Source organism: Lissotriton helveticus, chromosome 4_1 (genome assembly GCF_964261635.1).
Source record: "Lissotriton helveticus chromosome 4_1, aLisHel1.1, whole genome shotgun sequence".
Lineage (NCBI taxonomy): Eukaryota > Metazoa > Chordata > Amphibia > Caudata > Salamandridae > Lissotriton > Lissotriton helveticus.
Window position 1 is genome coordinate 1,050,421,422 of NC_136063.1, and position 15,956 is coordinate 1,050,437,377.

General features: G+C 47.8%; 1 protein-coding gene across 3 annotated transcripts in view; it reads right to left on the minus strand.

Moving 5' to 3' along the window:
• Positions 1 to 15,956, minus strand: part of ICE1 (interactor of little elongation complex ELL subunit 1) — a 1,011,762-nt gene that overhangs the window by 801,195 nt on the left and 194,611 nt on the right. For all 3 annotated transcript variants that reach the window (XM_078687642.1, XM_078687643.1, XM_078687644.1), the window contains one exon: positions 3,478 to 3,554. In XM_078687642.1, the coding sequence (XP_078543768.1) occupies positions 3,478 to 3,554 (77 nt within the window). The remainder of the gene's footprint in view (positions 1 to 3,477; positions 3,555 to 15,956) is intronic.

Consider the following 15,956-nt stretch of genomic DNA (forward strand, 5'->3'; position numbering starts at 1 on the left):
GGCCAGCGGTGTGTCCTGGTCATATCCCTTTTTAGGTCGAGCCTAACAGCGCGCATGCACCGCCCTGGGAGACATGGTGTACATATACATATTTTTTTTTACAGAGTTGTATATAGCGCGAACTTGACCCGAATCGGGTATCAGATCGCTTTACATAGCACCAGTTGCATTACATGAGAACACATTCATTTTTGTTAGGCAAGGGGAGATTAAGTGACTTGCCCAAAATCACAGGATGTTCAGCTTCATTGCCGAGATTCAAACCCAGTTCCCCAGATTCGAGGTAGACAGCCCTAGCCGTTAGGCCAACTCCTCTCCTATCTACTTTGAGGCCATCGATGACGCCCGCCACTTTCCATTTGTTCCTTCCTATGCCAGTCAATCAATCAATCAAAACTTTATAATACATCACCAATATACATAAAAAAATACCAAGGTCAAAATTGCTTTCTTTTCGTTGGTGAAACACTGCTTGTCACCCCGTATTGGGTGTGTTTTGACTTTGGTGGTGACTGCCCCGGTCACATGTCGCCTTACTCATGGCTTTACATATTGTGTGTTTAGCACACTCCATTTTTACATCGAATGATCCCGCGCCTTTTCTGGTTGCTTGCCCGCCTCAGCTTGTTTGTGTGCGGCTTCATCTTTCTTCATAGCCGCTGGTCATCATGCATAACTATAACGGTCGGTCATCGGGCTAAAGCAGACTCTACCATTTATTTACATGCACGGTATGAGTCTCCGCAGTGGCCAAGTGGAGAAGATGAGTGTCGGTTTTTGAAATGCACACATTAAATGGATACTACAGCTACTTTATAAGTGGGAGCGAGTTTTAGTAAGGGAATTAAAGGGAACCTGCCTGCTTGTTGTTCCACCCAGGAAAATGCACTGCATGGCTAGCAACTTATAAGGTTCCAAAGGCAAGACCTACTGGCTATGTCATTTCTGGTTTATTATTGGAAGTGGATGGGGGGTAAAACAACCTAGGATGGGAGCAAACAACAGGAAGAGGGGGGTGGGGGGCAAGCAAAGACAACGGTGGGGCAAGCAAAGATAACGGGAGGGAGGGTGGGGCAAGCAAAGACAACAGTAGGGAGGGTGGGGCAATCAACAACAATGGAAGGAACAGGGAGGGAGAGAAGTACGTATGGGAGCTAGCTGAATAAGATGCTTCCTTCTAGAGTGTTTAAACACAATGAAAAAAGTAGCTTCTACAAAAATGAGTTGTGGAAGGACACAGGCGCTTAAGTTCCGAAGGAGGGGAAAAACACACGGAGGGGAAAAACACACGAAGAGGAAGGAAGCATATAGCAGATGACTAATAGGAAGCATGCGCATGGGAGCAATAATGGGTGACCGCTAACCCCAGTTATTGAAAACAATCTGTCTAGGAAAAACTTAAAGCTACTGCAGACTGAAAACTTTGTTTCCATCAACTGGTGTACAGATGCACTGTGATCACTTCTTATTGTCAAAGATTTAACTGGAAAATTCAGATCAAAAGAAAAGGGGTTCCTACTAACTTATTTTACGCTATCCCTTGTGGATGTCAGATCACATTGTTTTTGTTTAGCAAAATATGCACATCTGTACCACCGCCATCTTATAAGTTACATGGGAATGTTACATTGTTCGCTACTTATGGTCAACATGGAATAGAATACAAAATCTAAGTTCCCTTCTGAGCCCATTCAAATATTAATGCGAAGCTAGGGCAAACAAATACACCTGGCTTGTAACTGAAAACGCAAAACCTATCAACATTGGCAATAACTTAATTCAGATGCCTAGATTTAAAAATCTACTGGTTACAGTCATGTCTTCCAATGGCTGTGGCACCCACACAACTGGCGTCACAAACCGGAGCCTCTGGTCCAGCCAGGACCAGCCAGATCCCGGTCTCTTAGGACTAGGCATCAAGTTTACTCCGTGATCTCTCTGGACCTATGTGTGATTGAACTATGGTTCAAAAGGTTCAGAATGGGGATGACATCTTCTCTCGAGTTGAACAGGAACCCACGTACATGGATGAAGACCGACTGCTTCCTTGGCTCTCTTGGGCTGGAGAAATGGGGATACAGGTGAAGCTTGGTTTGGGATGTGCACGATCACATGTCTTGATTTCTGAAGGGGGTGGAGCGACTCACCGACCCAGCAGCTTGTATGAATACTCTTCTTGCTCCCTCCTGGGTAGCCAAGCTTTGGCAAATTTTTAGCAATAGTCAGGTACATCACTAACAGTGGAGGTATTTCAATGAGAGGCTGATTGAAAAGTAAGAAAAATAAAAGGAATTCAAGGGATAAATGGCTAGAAAATAACATCTTAAATAAAAGGCAAAAAAGTTGAATGTTAAATAAATTAAAAAAAGGGCATAATCCAGTGCTCAGTGATTAGGAACAGAGGTGCTGAGAAAAAATAAGATCTAATTTAACTGCCAGTTCAAAACACAACAGAAACTGCTGCTACACTAAAAGGACCATTTTTAAATTTCAGCCTCAGGCAAACGCTGCCTATTTGTCTCCACTGACCTTATCTGCTTTCTGATCAGTTCATAAAAGATGTTGTCACATACCTGGCTCCCACTAGTACAAATGTATGTCAGTGCAGTCTATACATCATATATGCACTCCCCCTCCCCCCACCCACACACAAAAAAGAACAGCTATAGTATTTTGCAAATCAACAAGGCTATTCAATCTTCATGACTCAATAAAGGTCCCGTGTTGACAAACGTGCTCATCTTAACTGATCGAGCAATTCTTCCTGTAACTCACTGACTGACTCCTTGTCTGTAGACATGTTTTCCAATTGATGGAGTTGTATGTAATTCAAGTAAGCTGATGTCTCACTAAGCCTACCTGTAGATGTTTGGTTTTACTTTGGCTCGGTAGAATGTTGAGAGTCCATTGAAGATGGGTTTACAGGAACCTGAATTCTAATATATGTAGACAAACTGCAAATATACATCTTCTAATCCAGTGCTTTCATCATAGGTTACATTCTGCAAATCATTAAAACTCTGACATAAAGTACATAAAACTCTACGTCCTTAGTAGACTCAGATTATTAATGGATGGAAAATAGTGATCTGTGAACCAGGGTGGTAACATCTAGAACTGTCTCTGGGTTTATGACTCAAGTGCCCTTGAAGCTAATTGCCCCATCACTAATACTCTTCGGGCAGACTACCTTGATATGGAATGCTGTTACAAAGGTGGAAACACGACCTGCTGAAGAAGGTTCATGGGAAGGGTGACGTCAAAGCCGCTTGAAGCAGGCCAAGAAGTGGCAGCCCCAGATTATGCAAGAGGAAGCACACACTAATCTCAGCAGCAAAACACCCAAAATGACCCACTTTTTCTTGTTTTTTGAAGAAGCAATTTTCCATCCTGCTACTAAGTGGAATCACCTTCCATCAGTTATAAAAACAGAAGAACGATTAATTTTGCAAAATGTTTCTTAAATAGGACACATACCCGAAATCGGATTGTTCAACTTCTTCTTTTACACGAATGTATTCCTCTTGGATGTCCTGATATATCTTGAGGGAGCTCTAAGGTCAGAGAGAAAAAATGAAAGCTCAACATTTCCATTAAAGGTCATGAATATAATATATTAATATTCACAGATCAACCATAGATGAAGTTAAGCGTTCCTATTTTTTATAGAAATCTTTTATTGGTTTTAATACAATAACAGTAAAAATATAAAAACATCTTCAACAAAGTGACAAAGGAACGGTTAGCACAGTTTGTGACATACAGCCATCCTGAAGTATTACAACCAAGTTAAGCTCCACTAACTCAACAGGAAAGACTGTCAGGAATCAGTATCAATGGAGCTGACATAGTCAGTCCAAGTAAGCACCTGCAACCCCCCCGGTTCTACAAATCTGGCCAGGAGGTCTGACCATACTCCCAAATCCGCCACCTTTTCATCATGTCTACATTTTCCTAATAAATCCACAACAAAGAAGTGATGAGAGATTAAGCCTTCCCTCATTCTCCCACAAAATATATATATAACTCACTTTACAAGAAGGTCATCTAGTTAGGGGTAAAAAAAAGATAAGATTAGTCACCCACTTTAAGATGGGCCACTGGGTCCCACATGGGTTAGGAGAAAGGAAGAGAAAGCAACGGAAATCCAAAAGGAGTTTCTCTCTTATTTTAAAACGCTGTACTCCACTAAGCTGGAACATAATCACATAGACAAGGAAGCCTACCTATCGGAGGTTGCGTTAGTATACCTTGAAAAGTGTATGCAGGACTTTCTAGCATTACCCATCACGGCAGAAAGCGTAGATTAAGCCATTACTTCCCTGAACTCATCTACTCCACCCGGGCTTGATGGGTTCATGCGGGAATTTTACATAGCTTACACGGATCTACTGATCCCTCGCCTCCTGGATATGTATGCAGAATTACTGGAGAAACAGGTTCTCCCACCCACTCTTCGTGAAGCGGTTATCATCTTACTCTCCAAACCCGGGAAAGACCCCCTGCTGTGCGGCTCATATCACCCCTTGTCCCTCCTAAACCTGTATTATAAAATACTTGCTAAGGCATTAGCATGCCGCCTCTCTCTCCTGATGGAATCCATTGTCTCTCCGGCCATGTCAGGATTTATACCACATCGATCCACTGCGTTCAACCTCCGTACCTTATTTAATACCCTGCACAGAATAAATCCAGACACTCCCGCAGCAGATAGATAGATATCCTTTATTGTTTGATTAATTAAAATCGTACAATAAAACAAATTCATTCAATAATCCATTATATACAGTTTGAATAGCAGCAATTCTTTAAAATTCAAAACATCTTATTAAGTAAATATTTTTGATAAAATTCTTTACAATGAGGTGAGAATAAAGCAAATCAATAAAAAAAATGGAAGAAAAAAAAGTAATTATTAATTTTATGTTTCCTGGAGTTCTAATTTTTTTCCACACTTTCGTTAAAAATGTTACCAATGCAGAATTCATAGATATATCATCTGGGGAGAGACATAGGATCAATGCCGGTCTACAAGTTCTTACCCCTAGTTCATTAAATAGTCTCTTTAGTACAGTTACTCTTTCATTTCTCAGTTCAGAACAGAGACACAATAGGTGGATAATGTTCTCCTCCCCAGATTTGCACAGCCTACATACAGTTTCCTTTTCGTACTTTACCAAGGTGGTAGATGGCATAGTCCCGGCAATACACCAAAACGTGCTTTAATAAAGAAAAGATTTGCTTGTTTTTCAGCGACCATGGCGTATTCAAGTATTGCTGTGCCATCTTTTTTGAAAAACCATTTATTATGGGCCACGCATGTTTTCTATTTGCAAAAGTGGCTTTATCACTTATCAATGATAAATGATCTGTTATTTTATTGACAATTTTTTTTTAAATGATTCCTGAGTTATGGTAGAATCCCAAAACGGCCTAACCTCAATTTCTTCCATGGCCGCATCCAAATATTTCCGGGCAGGTGATTTGCTATTGCCGCTGATTTCTCTCCAAATTAACTGGGACATTAAGTTGTCTTTGTCATTTTTTATTCTATACCAAACTTTAATTACATGTCCCTTTCGAGCATACAGCTGTTTATTTAGACCAAATTAAAGTCGGACTTGGGCTTGTGATGCGTTAGTGGGCAAATGGAAAAGGATTTAAAAAAAATTTAAAGTACCATTGTTGATAATAACTGCATCTTTTGCGTTTAAAGCCTCGCTGCCGTAGGTTAAGGAGGGAAGCAGTTTAGCAGAAATCACTTTTAGGAACGGGCGATAAGTTATGTCGCTAATAGATTTTTGGATAGTCCTAAATGCTGCTGTCAAGGCATTTGATTTCCTATGGATTTCAAGTTTCTGTGGGTGAAAGTTTCCGTTGTCGTTAAATACAACACCCAAATATCTGTAGGTTTCCACTTGGTCTAATTGCGACTTTCTCAGAAACCATTTTGATTTGCATTTCTTTCTTGAGTTTTTTGTAATTACCATGACTTTGGATTTTGATTAATTTATTACCATCCTATTTTCTTTTGCATACTCAGATAATCGTGCTATTAGGCGTTGTAATCCCACTTTTGTATTACTTAAGAGGACAACATCGTACGCATATAGGAGGTTTGATATATGTTTATCAGCAAGCTTAGGTGGATGAGCGTTTATATCATTCAGTGCCTCCGTTAAGTCTGCTAAGAACAGGTTAAATAGTAATGGTGCAAGTACGCACCCTTGCTTTAAGCCTCCTGATGTCGGTATTTCCTTAGTTAATGACAGACCATCCCCCATTCACGGTTGAATTTTACAAAGCTTACAAGGATCTACTGATCCCTTGCCTCCTGGATATGTATGCCGAATCACTGGAGAAACAGGTTCTCCCACCCACTCTTCGTGAAGCGGTTATCATCTTACTCCCCAAACCCGGGAAAGACCCCCTGCTGTGCTGCTCATATCGCCCCCTTGTCCCTCTTAAACCTGGATTATAACATACTTGCTAAGGCATTAGCGTGCCGCCTCTCTCTCCTGATGGAATCCATTGTCTCTCTGACCCAGTCAGGATTGATACCACATCGATCCACGGCGTTCAACCTCCGTACCTTATTTAATACCCTGCACAGAATAAATCCAGACACTCCCGCAGCAGCTATCCTGCTAGACACCGAAAAAGTTTTCGACTCCCTGGAATGGCTCTTTTTTTCTGTCTATAATGCAAAGAATGGGCATGCCACATGGCTTTATTGCCACTACGGCCCTGTTATATAGTCAACGCAATGCAAGGCGGTGGCTCAATGGCTCTCTGTCGGCGCCCTTCCCCCTGTCCCAAGACAGGGGTGCCCGTTATCCCCCTTGTTGTTTATATTGGCGATGGACCCATTGATAAGACACCTCCAGGAGAAGCATCTACATAGAAGCTTACAGTTCCGCACGGGCTAGTTATAGGTCTCTTTATACGAGGATGACACGATCCTATATGTTCGTGACCCCCAAACCAACTTAGATCCACTTATAAGAGAAATTCTCCGTTTTGGTACCTTCTCCGGATTGGGGATAAACTGGCACAAATCCATAATTTTTCCTCTCACAAGTGGCACGACCCAATGGGAACTGGAGTTTCCGCTGGAGTGGTGCTCTGACTCAATGAAGTACTTGGGGGTGCACATTCATCTTGAGACAGACCAAATTATCTGCCGCAATTATGGCGTGGCGATCTCTAAACTCGAGACGCAAATAGACCATTGGCTGAAGCTCCCCCTCTTCAAGGCGGGGCGAGTGGCCCTCATTAAAATGATAGTGCTCCCAAAGTTTTTGTATTTATTTCATAACATCCCAATACCACTTACAAATAAACATTTTAGTACTCTTCACACTCAGTTGATTAGATTTGTCTGGGGAAACAAGACACCCAGAGTGAGATGGCAGGTCATGACACTCCCATACGATAGAGGAGGGTATGGCATTCCGGATCTACAACTGTACTATCTGGCGGCACAGTGCAGCTTTGCACAGACATGGTATCACCCGGATGTCAGGATCACCTTCCTGAGGCCAGAGTCAGATTTTGTCCTACCGGTCACCCTGGCTGCAGTTCTGCCCCTCGGTATTGCGCAAGATCCCAAAGAGATTCAATCAGTCTCCACAACCAGTTGAGCTTGGGCTAAACTGGGCCGTATTACAAACACCCGGACGGTTTTCTCCTCGGACCTACAACTCCCTAACGCCAAATTGCTGCCCATAACAGGCGAAAAGGTGGTACAGAAGACTTGCACAAAATTCAATATCGTCAAGATGGGTGACTTGTTCCCTGCAGGCCATATATTTGACCCAGAAGACGCGTCCTCATTCCCTGACGCGACATTCATGGAACGGTTTGTTCTGGCTAGACTTCAGTCAGCGCTTCGAGCCCCGTTCCCAGACTACCGGCTGGAGCCTCCGTCCTTCTCGCCACTCACAATGTTGATAGGTAGCAGCAGGGGGGGTCCATTTGAAATCCCAACTTTACAGAACATGTGCTGACTTAACCACACTGGAAGATAGCAGGGTACACAGCGCTTGGGAGGCAGACTTGGGCAACTCAATATCTGACGAACAATGGACAGCTTGCTGTAAAGTGACAAAAACAGTATCTTTAAATAGCAGGGCCAATCCGATCCATTTCAAGTTTCTACACAGAACATATGTCACCCCAGCCAGAGCACACAAGCTAGACCCCAATAGACCTCATCATTGCTAGCGATGCCATTCCCCTCAAGCAGACTTCGCACACCTAGCCTGGACGTGCCCCCACATACACACTTTTTGAGTGGACGTTCACTATACATTGAGCAAGATTATACAGGTGCAGATGAACCCCCTGCCCGAGATTGCACTCCTGGGATACGTCATCCAACTCCCTCTTAAAGTTTGCCGATTTGCTGCCATCGCTCAGCTCTTGGCCAAAAGGGAGGTAGCAATACACTGGGGCGGTAGGAGGGCTCCAACAAAAAAGGGCTGGATCCAAAGATTAGCTTCCTGTTCTATGAGAAGTGATCAGTATGCTGACACAATCCCTCCCTCCTCCAGGCCTAGAGACATCTGGGGCCCCTTTAAGGCCTTCCCAAGAGCAAAACAGCAAGAGCCCCCCACACAGCAGGAGCAGGGTATCGTCCCAATTGGGGTGGGCTAGATTGTCACTCACCCAGTACTAACACCTCAAAGTATAAAGCACCCACCTCCTATGGATTCGGTCCATTCCTATTTCGAAACAAGCATTTACAATGCAATAGGTCTCGCATTAATTACGTTTGAGCTATTGGCATTGCTAAATATTGCAACACCAATTACAACAAAAGTCTATAAATTGTAGGCCAAAAAAATGTGTATATATTTTTGGAGCAATGGTGGCATGCTGCGCTTTAAATGAATATGTTTAAAAGTAAAGTGCGCCATACTGCTATTGTTACAATAGTTAATTGCGGATGCGTTAACAATTGATGTGTGCACTGATGGCTGGTGGTGTGTGTGTCTGTAGAAATTGTGCGCTGATAGTCTTTGTGCCTGGTGGAAGTGTGCACTGCCGGCTGGTGGTGTGTGTGCCTGGTGGATGCATGCACTGACGGCTGATGGTGTGTGTGCCTGGTGAAATCGTGCACGGACGGCTGGTGGTGTGTGTCTGATGAATGCGTGCACTGACGGCTGGTGGTGTGTGTTTGTGCTTGGTGAAAGCGTGCACTGACGGATGGTGGTGTGTGTGTGCCTGGTGAAAGCGTGCACTGATGGATGGTGGTGTGTGTGTGCCTGGTGAAAGCGTGCACTGATGGATGGTGGTGTGTGTGCCTGGAGAAAGCGTGCACTGATGGCTGGTGGTGTGTCTGTGTGCCTGGTGAAAGTGTGCACTGACGGCTGGTGGTGTGTGTGTGCCGGGTTAAAACGCGCACTGATGGATGGTGGTGTGTGTGTGCCTGGTGGGAGCGTGCACTCACGGCTGGTGGTGTTTGTGTCCGGTGAAAGCGTGCACGGACGGCTGGTGGTGTTTGTGCCCAGTGAAAGCGTGCACTGATGACTGATGGTGTCTGTGCTTGGTGAAAGTGTGCACTGACGGTTGGTTCTGTGTGTGGTTGTATGTGTGGTTGTATGTGTGGTTGTGTGTGTTGTGGTTGTGTGTGGTGTGGTTGTGTGTGGTGTGGTTGTGTGTGGTGTGGTTGTGTGTGGTGTGGTTGTGTGTGGTGTGGTTGTGTGTGGTGTGGTTGTGTGTGGTGTGGTTGTGTGTGGTGTGTGTGTGTGGGGCGGGTGAGGGGGCGGGTGAGGGGGCAGATAAGCGTAATGTTGTCAGCTCTGAGGAGCCCACAGATTATGCTCATATTCTGAAGCATGTGCTTCCAGACTCCCTGCTCCCCCTTGACGGTCGGTGCGAGTTATACTTTGCACTGCTGTTAAGCCTCAATAAATCCCACGCACACTTCCGCTTTGCATCTATCGCCACTGGGAAAGAGCAGTGTACCAGTACATTGATTAATTGGCCGGCTGATGGAGACCCTCCTGTGAAATCTAAAGCATTTAATGAAATTACCCTCATATTAGCTCTTAAAGTGACCCTCACATTATATCCTCAAATTACCTTGACGTGAGATAATAAAGTGACCCTCCGGTGAGACCAGAGAATTAGCCTCTTGAGATCCAAGGGTGATTATACCCGAGAAGCCAAAAGAAGCTGCTGTGACATGTCCAGGAGCCACCTAAATTAACCAACTGTATTTACAAAAACTACCGCAATGTGAGAAAATAGATGCAAAATAGGTCATGTGCGAGACCCCAACATGCCGCCCCTACGCTACACGATTACAAAAGTATGCACATGTCTATTTATGAGCTTTTAAACTCTCCTGACATAGAAATAGTGGTCTAACTAGAACATTATATCTAGCACCACTGGGATTATGTGGCAGTGATGGACCAAAGTATGCCGCTAAATTATATAGCAAGAAAAGGCAAATTATGCGGCATAATGCAACACATTTTGTTATATTACTTAACTATTTTGTCTTTTTTACTCACGGTAACACCATCTGGGCAAAGATTTCACCTTATTAGCAGTACCTGTTTAACATTCAAATGCACCAATAAACAAATGAAAGATAACTAGTCAACTATTGTAAAAGGTCTTCCACTGCGCTTGAACTCATCGTCCACCTTTAGTGAGGCTTTAGTGAACTAGAAGCATGCAGCGCTAGGAGAAAGCAGCTGTGTGCAGAGGCGCTACTGGAGATAGATGGACAGAGAAGGAGAAGAGACGCCTTGTGCGCAGAGCCATCAGGAAGCGAGGACTCGTGGCATCACCTTACAGTACACTCTCAGTTTAATGCCGTCCACATCAGCAGAGCAGAGGCCTGTAGAGAAATCCTGGCAGGCTCGGCTCAGCTCCCTGAACACTGTGGAGGAGGCGGGCAGGAGGGGGGGAGAGGGAGATGCGTGGCTCTGGCTCAGCCCGAGGTCCTGTTGGCACCCCAAGCCCATGACGAGCTGAGCCTCCATGTGGCATTGCCTGTCCCTCTCCCCTTACCCCAGGATGCGGTGTAATGGCCAGACCTCAAATATTCCCGGGCCAATAAAAATGAACGTGACCTTGTGTAAGGTAACTGGAATGAATGACGCCCCTTAACAGGAGACACACCCATCCAATACCTGGCCTCTCTGAAGAGAGCACGCAGCTATGGTCAGCTATGTGCAAGTGTGTGAAGGGGTGCACAGCGCCTAGACAGCACCACATTCAGTTCCCTCGCAGGCGAAGGAAGCCGAACAGGAGGGAACACTTTCTTCAACCCTTCCAAAAAATCCTTAATCACAGGAATCTGGAAGAAGGATGTCTGCGAAGGGCATTTTCTGTAAGCAGTCAATGCAGCCAGATGAACCTTAATGGAATGGAAATTAAGGCCAGCCGGAGCTAGATGCAGAAGGTATGGAAGGATGACATCCTCCTTGCAGGTCGTCGGATCATAGTTCTTAGACATGCACCAGAATCTCTTCCATTTGTAAGCATAAGAGGTCCTAGTAGATGGCCTCTTAGCCTCCTTCAATATGTCCATGCAATCCTCAGGAAGATTTAAGTGGCCATATTGCACTATCTCAGGAGCCATGCCGCCAAACTCAACGATGAGAGGTTGGGGTGCACCATCTGCTCCCCGAACTTCGTGAGCAGGTCCGGCCAACACGGCAGCCGCCGATGAGGTAGGATCGACCGGTGAAGCAGGTCAGTGAACCACCACTGCCTGGGCCATTCCGGAGCAATGAGGATCATCCGTGCCCGGGGACTGGGCCAGCTTGATGAGCACCGCCGGAATCAGGGGAATGGGAGGAAAAGCGTACAGAAAGCTGTTCGACCAGTTGATCCATAACGCGTTCCCCAGAGTCCCCGGCTGATAATACCTCGAGGCGAAGTTGCGGCATTTGCTGTTTTCGGCGGTGGCGAACAGATCCACGTCTGGAGTGCCCCACATGGCGAAGATGTCGTCGAGCACCTCGTCGTTTATGACCCATTCGTGGTTTTCTTGAAGCAACCTGCTGAGGGCGTCCGCCTGAACATTCTGCACACCGGGCAGATGAGTCGCCGTTATCGTCAGTCCTCTGGCTAACAGCCAGTGCCAGCTCGCCTGCGCTTCCTGTGACAGTGTGCGCAATCTTGAGCCCCCCTGCTTGTTGAGGTAATACATCGTGGTCGTATTGTCCGTCTGCACAAGCAAGGAGTTGGTCTGAAAGGACGGATGAAAGGCCTTCAGTGCCAAGTGAACAGCTCCGAGTTCCAAGAAATTGATGTGATACGTGGACTCTGCCAGAGACCACGTCCCTTGGATCTGTAGATGGTCGGAATGCGCTCCCCAGCCCAGGAAAGACGCATCCGTCATGATAGTCTGAGTCGGGATGTCCTTGTGGAAAGGCACCCCTCTGAGGAGGTTCTCCGCCGAGCACCACCATCTCAGGGACTGTTGGGCGTGAAGAGACAACTGGATCCTGTCGTCCCAGCACCCTTACCTCTGGTCCCACTGGTCCTCCAAACATTCCTGCAGCGGCCTCATGTGTAGGCGCGCATGCGGAGTGAGGAAGATGCAAGAGGACATCGACCCCAGTAGAGAAGACACCGTCCTCACTGTTGTAGATGGAGCAGTTATGAGAGCCTGAGCCTTCCGAAGGAGCGATAAGCGTCTCTCCTCCGAAGGAGACACGCTTGCTGACAGCGTATTGATGGAGGCTCCCAAGTACTGCAGGCACTGGACCGGAATCGGTACAGACTTGGACAGATTTATGTGCAACCCCAGTCGGTTCAGCAGGACGGCCGTCCTGTTGAAGTGCAATTGTGCTTCCTGGAAGGTGGAGGCCTTGATCAACCAGTCGTCCAGGTACGGGTAGACAAACACCTTGGTCTTTCTCAGGTGCGCTGCCACCACAGCCAAGCATTTCGAAGAAGTCCTGGGTGCAGACTTCAGTCCAAACGGTAGTACGGTGTACTGATAGTGATTGCTGCCGACGAGGAAGCGCAGGAACTTCCGGTGTTTCCGTGCAATGGGCACATGGAAGTACGCATCTTGCAGATCTATCGCGCACAGCCAGTCTCCTCTCTGCAGCTGCGGATAAATCTGGTGCAACGACAGCATGCGATACTTTTCCCTGCAAATCCACTTGTTTGCTTGTCGCAAATCCAGAATGGCCCTGAACACGTTCTTGTCCTTCTTCCGTACTAGGAGGAAGCGGGAGTAAAGACCCTTTCCCCTTTGAGACAGAGGGACGTCTTCTATCGCCCTTTTTCTTAACAGGGTATCGGCCTCCGCCTGGAGCTCGCGCAGCTGGAAGTGCGAGGCAACCGGTGGAATTGCTGGAGGCGGGCTGGTGAAACGAAGACTGTATCCATTGCAAACAATATTCAGCATCCACTTGTCCTGAGTAATGTTTCTCCAGTCTGCCAAGTAATGGTGGATGCTTCCCCCCCCACCGGAGCGGGTAATGGATGAAGGGGAAGTTGCACCTCAGGGCCTAGACCCAGCCGGGCCTTTAGTCGCGGAGGCAGGCTGCTGACCACCTCGGCCCCTCTGGTGCTTTTGGAAAGGTCTCCGCTGGAACTGCTGCAGCTGTTGTTGCTGCTGTCCAGCCTGCCGCCTTGCCCTCCACCTTGCTCCCCGTACCGCCTCTGGAACAGGCGGAAGGTCTTTTTCTGTTCCTTAGGCTTTTCCAACCCGACAGCCGTCAGGGTTTCCGCCTCCGCCTTAATGCGGGCCATCTCGTCGTCCGCATGTTTCCCGAAGAGGGTCTCACTCGAAAAGGGTAGGTTGGCAACTCTCTGCTGCGCCTCAGGCTTCAAGGATGTAAGCCGTAACCAGGCGTAGCGCCTCAGGTTGACCCCATGGCAGTACCCGTGGGCTGCCAATAGGGAGGAATCCCCCACCAAGCTGATCACCTGGTTGGAGACCAGCAGTCCTTCGGTAAAGATCTCTTGGAAATCTTCCCTTTTCTCCCGGGGAAGGTGTTCCGCGAACTGTTGGATGGACTCCCACAGAGCCCGATCATAACGTCCCAACAGTGCTGAGGCACTTGCGGCCTTTATTGACGTGGAAGCCGTCCTGCAAACCTTCCTGCCTGCTGCCAAATCCATCCAGCGGCTCTCCTTGTCAGGAGGCACTGTCGATGACGGGGTGGTGGCGTGCTGTTTTCTTGCTGCCGTCACAATCACCGAGTCCGGTGCGGGATCCAAACGAAGAAACGCTGGGTCTGAGTCAGGAGCATTATATTTCTTCTGCAGCCTGGAAGGCGCCGATCTCGTAGCCGCAGGGGTAAGGAACAGCTCCATTGCAGGTTCCACCAGCCCAGGCACCAGGGGCAGCAAAGGCCGAGATAACTGCTTCTTGTGCAGCGTTTCAAAAATGACGGAAGTCAATGGCGTGGGCACAGTGAGCGTGATGCCCAGCTTAGTCGACCCTCGCAGCAAGACGTCCTGGAAGGAGACTATGTCGTCTACTGGAGACACCCTCGTCCAAGGGGAGTCCGACAGAGTAGGTGAGTAGTCCCTGGCACTGGATGACTCCGTGTGGCGTGATCTTGACTGGTCCCTCCTGTGGCGCCGTCTGGATCTCGTAGAAGAGCGACAGCGACTCCTGGATCTATCCCTCTGTCTGGAGCGAGATCTCGACCTGCGCAGCCTCGGACTGTCCACGAGCCGTAGCGGAGCGAGCTGTGGAGGCCAAAACGGGAGCCTAGGTTGTGGTGGTCTCGTAGGCGGCGTCGGGAGATGTGGTAATGATACAGACCTCGGCGGAGGTGGTGGTGTAGGAGGCGGAGGACGATGCGGAGGAACAGGCGGTGGAGGAGGCGTCGGATCACGTGGAGGAGGCTCCTTGGGTAACGGGGGAGGTGTAGGTGACCTCGGCTTGGAGGGCGAATCGGGCCTGAAGGGGGGGACCTCGAGGCCCTACCCCTGGTAGCCGAGCGACGGCGCCACCACGACCATGGACTCGTGGCAATAGAGGACTCAGTTCAGGCTCCGGAACACCCCCTGGAGGACGATGCTTTCCTCCTCGACGCTGACCGTCGATTCGACGTCGATGACCGTCGTCGCGGCGTCGGTGACCGTCTTCTCGACGTCGGTGACCGTCTTCTCAACGTCGGTGACCGTCTTCTCAACGTCGGTGACCGTCTTCTCGAGGTCGGTGATCGTCTTCTCGACGTCGAACGTTGAGTCGACGTCGATGGTGAACGGTGGCATCACCTCGACGGCGAGCGCCTTCTTCTTGAACCCTCTCGACGTCGATGATGGCTCGACGACGATGCGGTCCCCGACGTCGACCTCGTCGGAGGTGTCGACGTCAATCCCCTCGAAACCGCTTCGACCCAGAGCCCTGGGGAGACTGGGAGGAGACCGTGGTCATTCCTCTCGATGCCGGCGTCGATACTGGTGGCGTTTTCTGGCCTTCTCCTTACTGGGGAGCCCCCCAGAGGCCGACGCACGGGCAGAGGAAGAAGTCCCATCATGCCCAGACCCACCTGGACCTTGCCGCTTTCTTTGCTCCAGTCCTTGGAGCCTGATCTTCTGTCTGTCCTTCAGGGTCCAGATGGAGAACTGCTGGCAGATCCCACACTTCTCAGGAACATGAGAAGAAGGGAGACACGGGATACACACCCTGTGTGGATCCGATTTTGCCTTTTTCCTGGCACACTAAGGACATTTATCAAATAAGGCAGGCATATTTGACAAAAAAGCACCAGAAAACACCAGCAAAGCAAAGCAGAAGCAAAAATACGTCGAGTGAACACACACTAACACTTTAAAAGTGCCAAAAAATTACACAAAACACCCAAAAAGGGAGAGCTCAATGCTCAAGGGTCCTGCTAGCAGGAGCCGGAAAAAAGAACTGGAAGTGGAGGGAGTTGCTGTACATTCTGGGATACCTAGAGAGTTCTGGAAAGTTTCCTTAAAGGCACGGTATCCCTTTTTTAGCCACATAA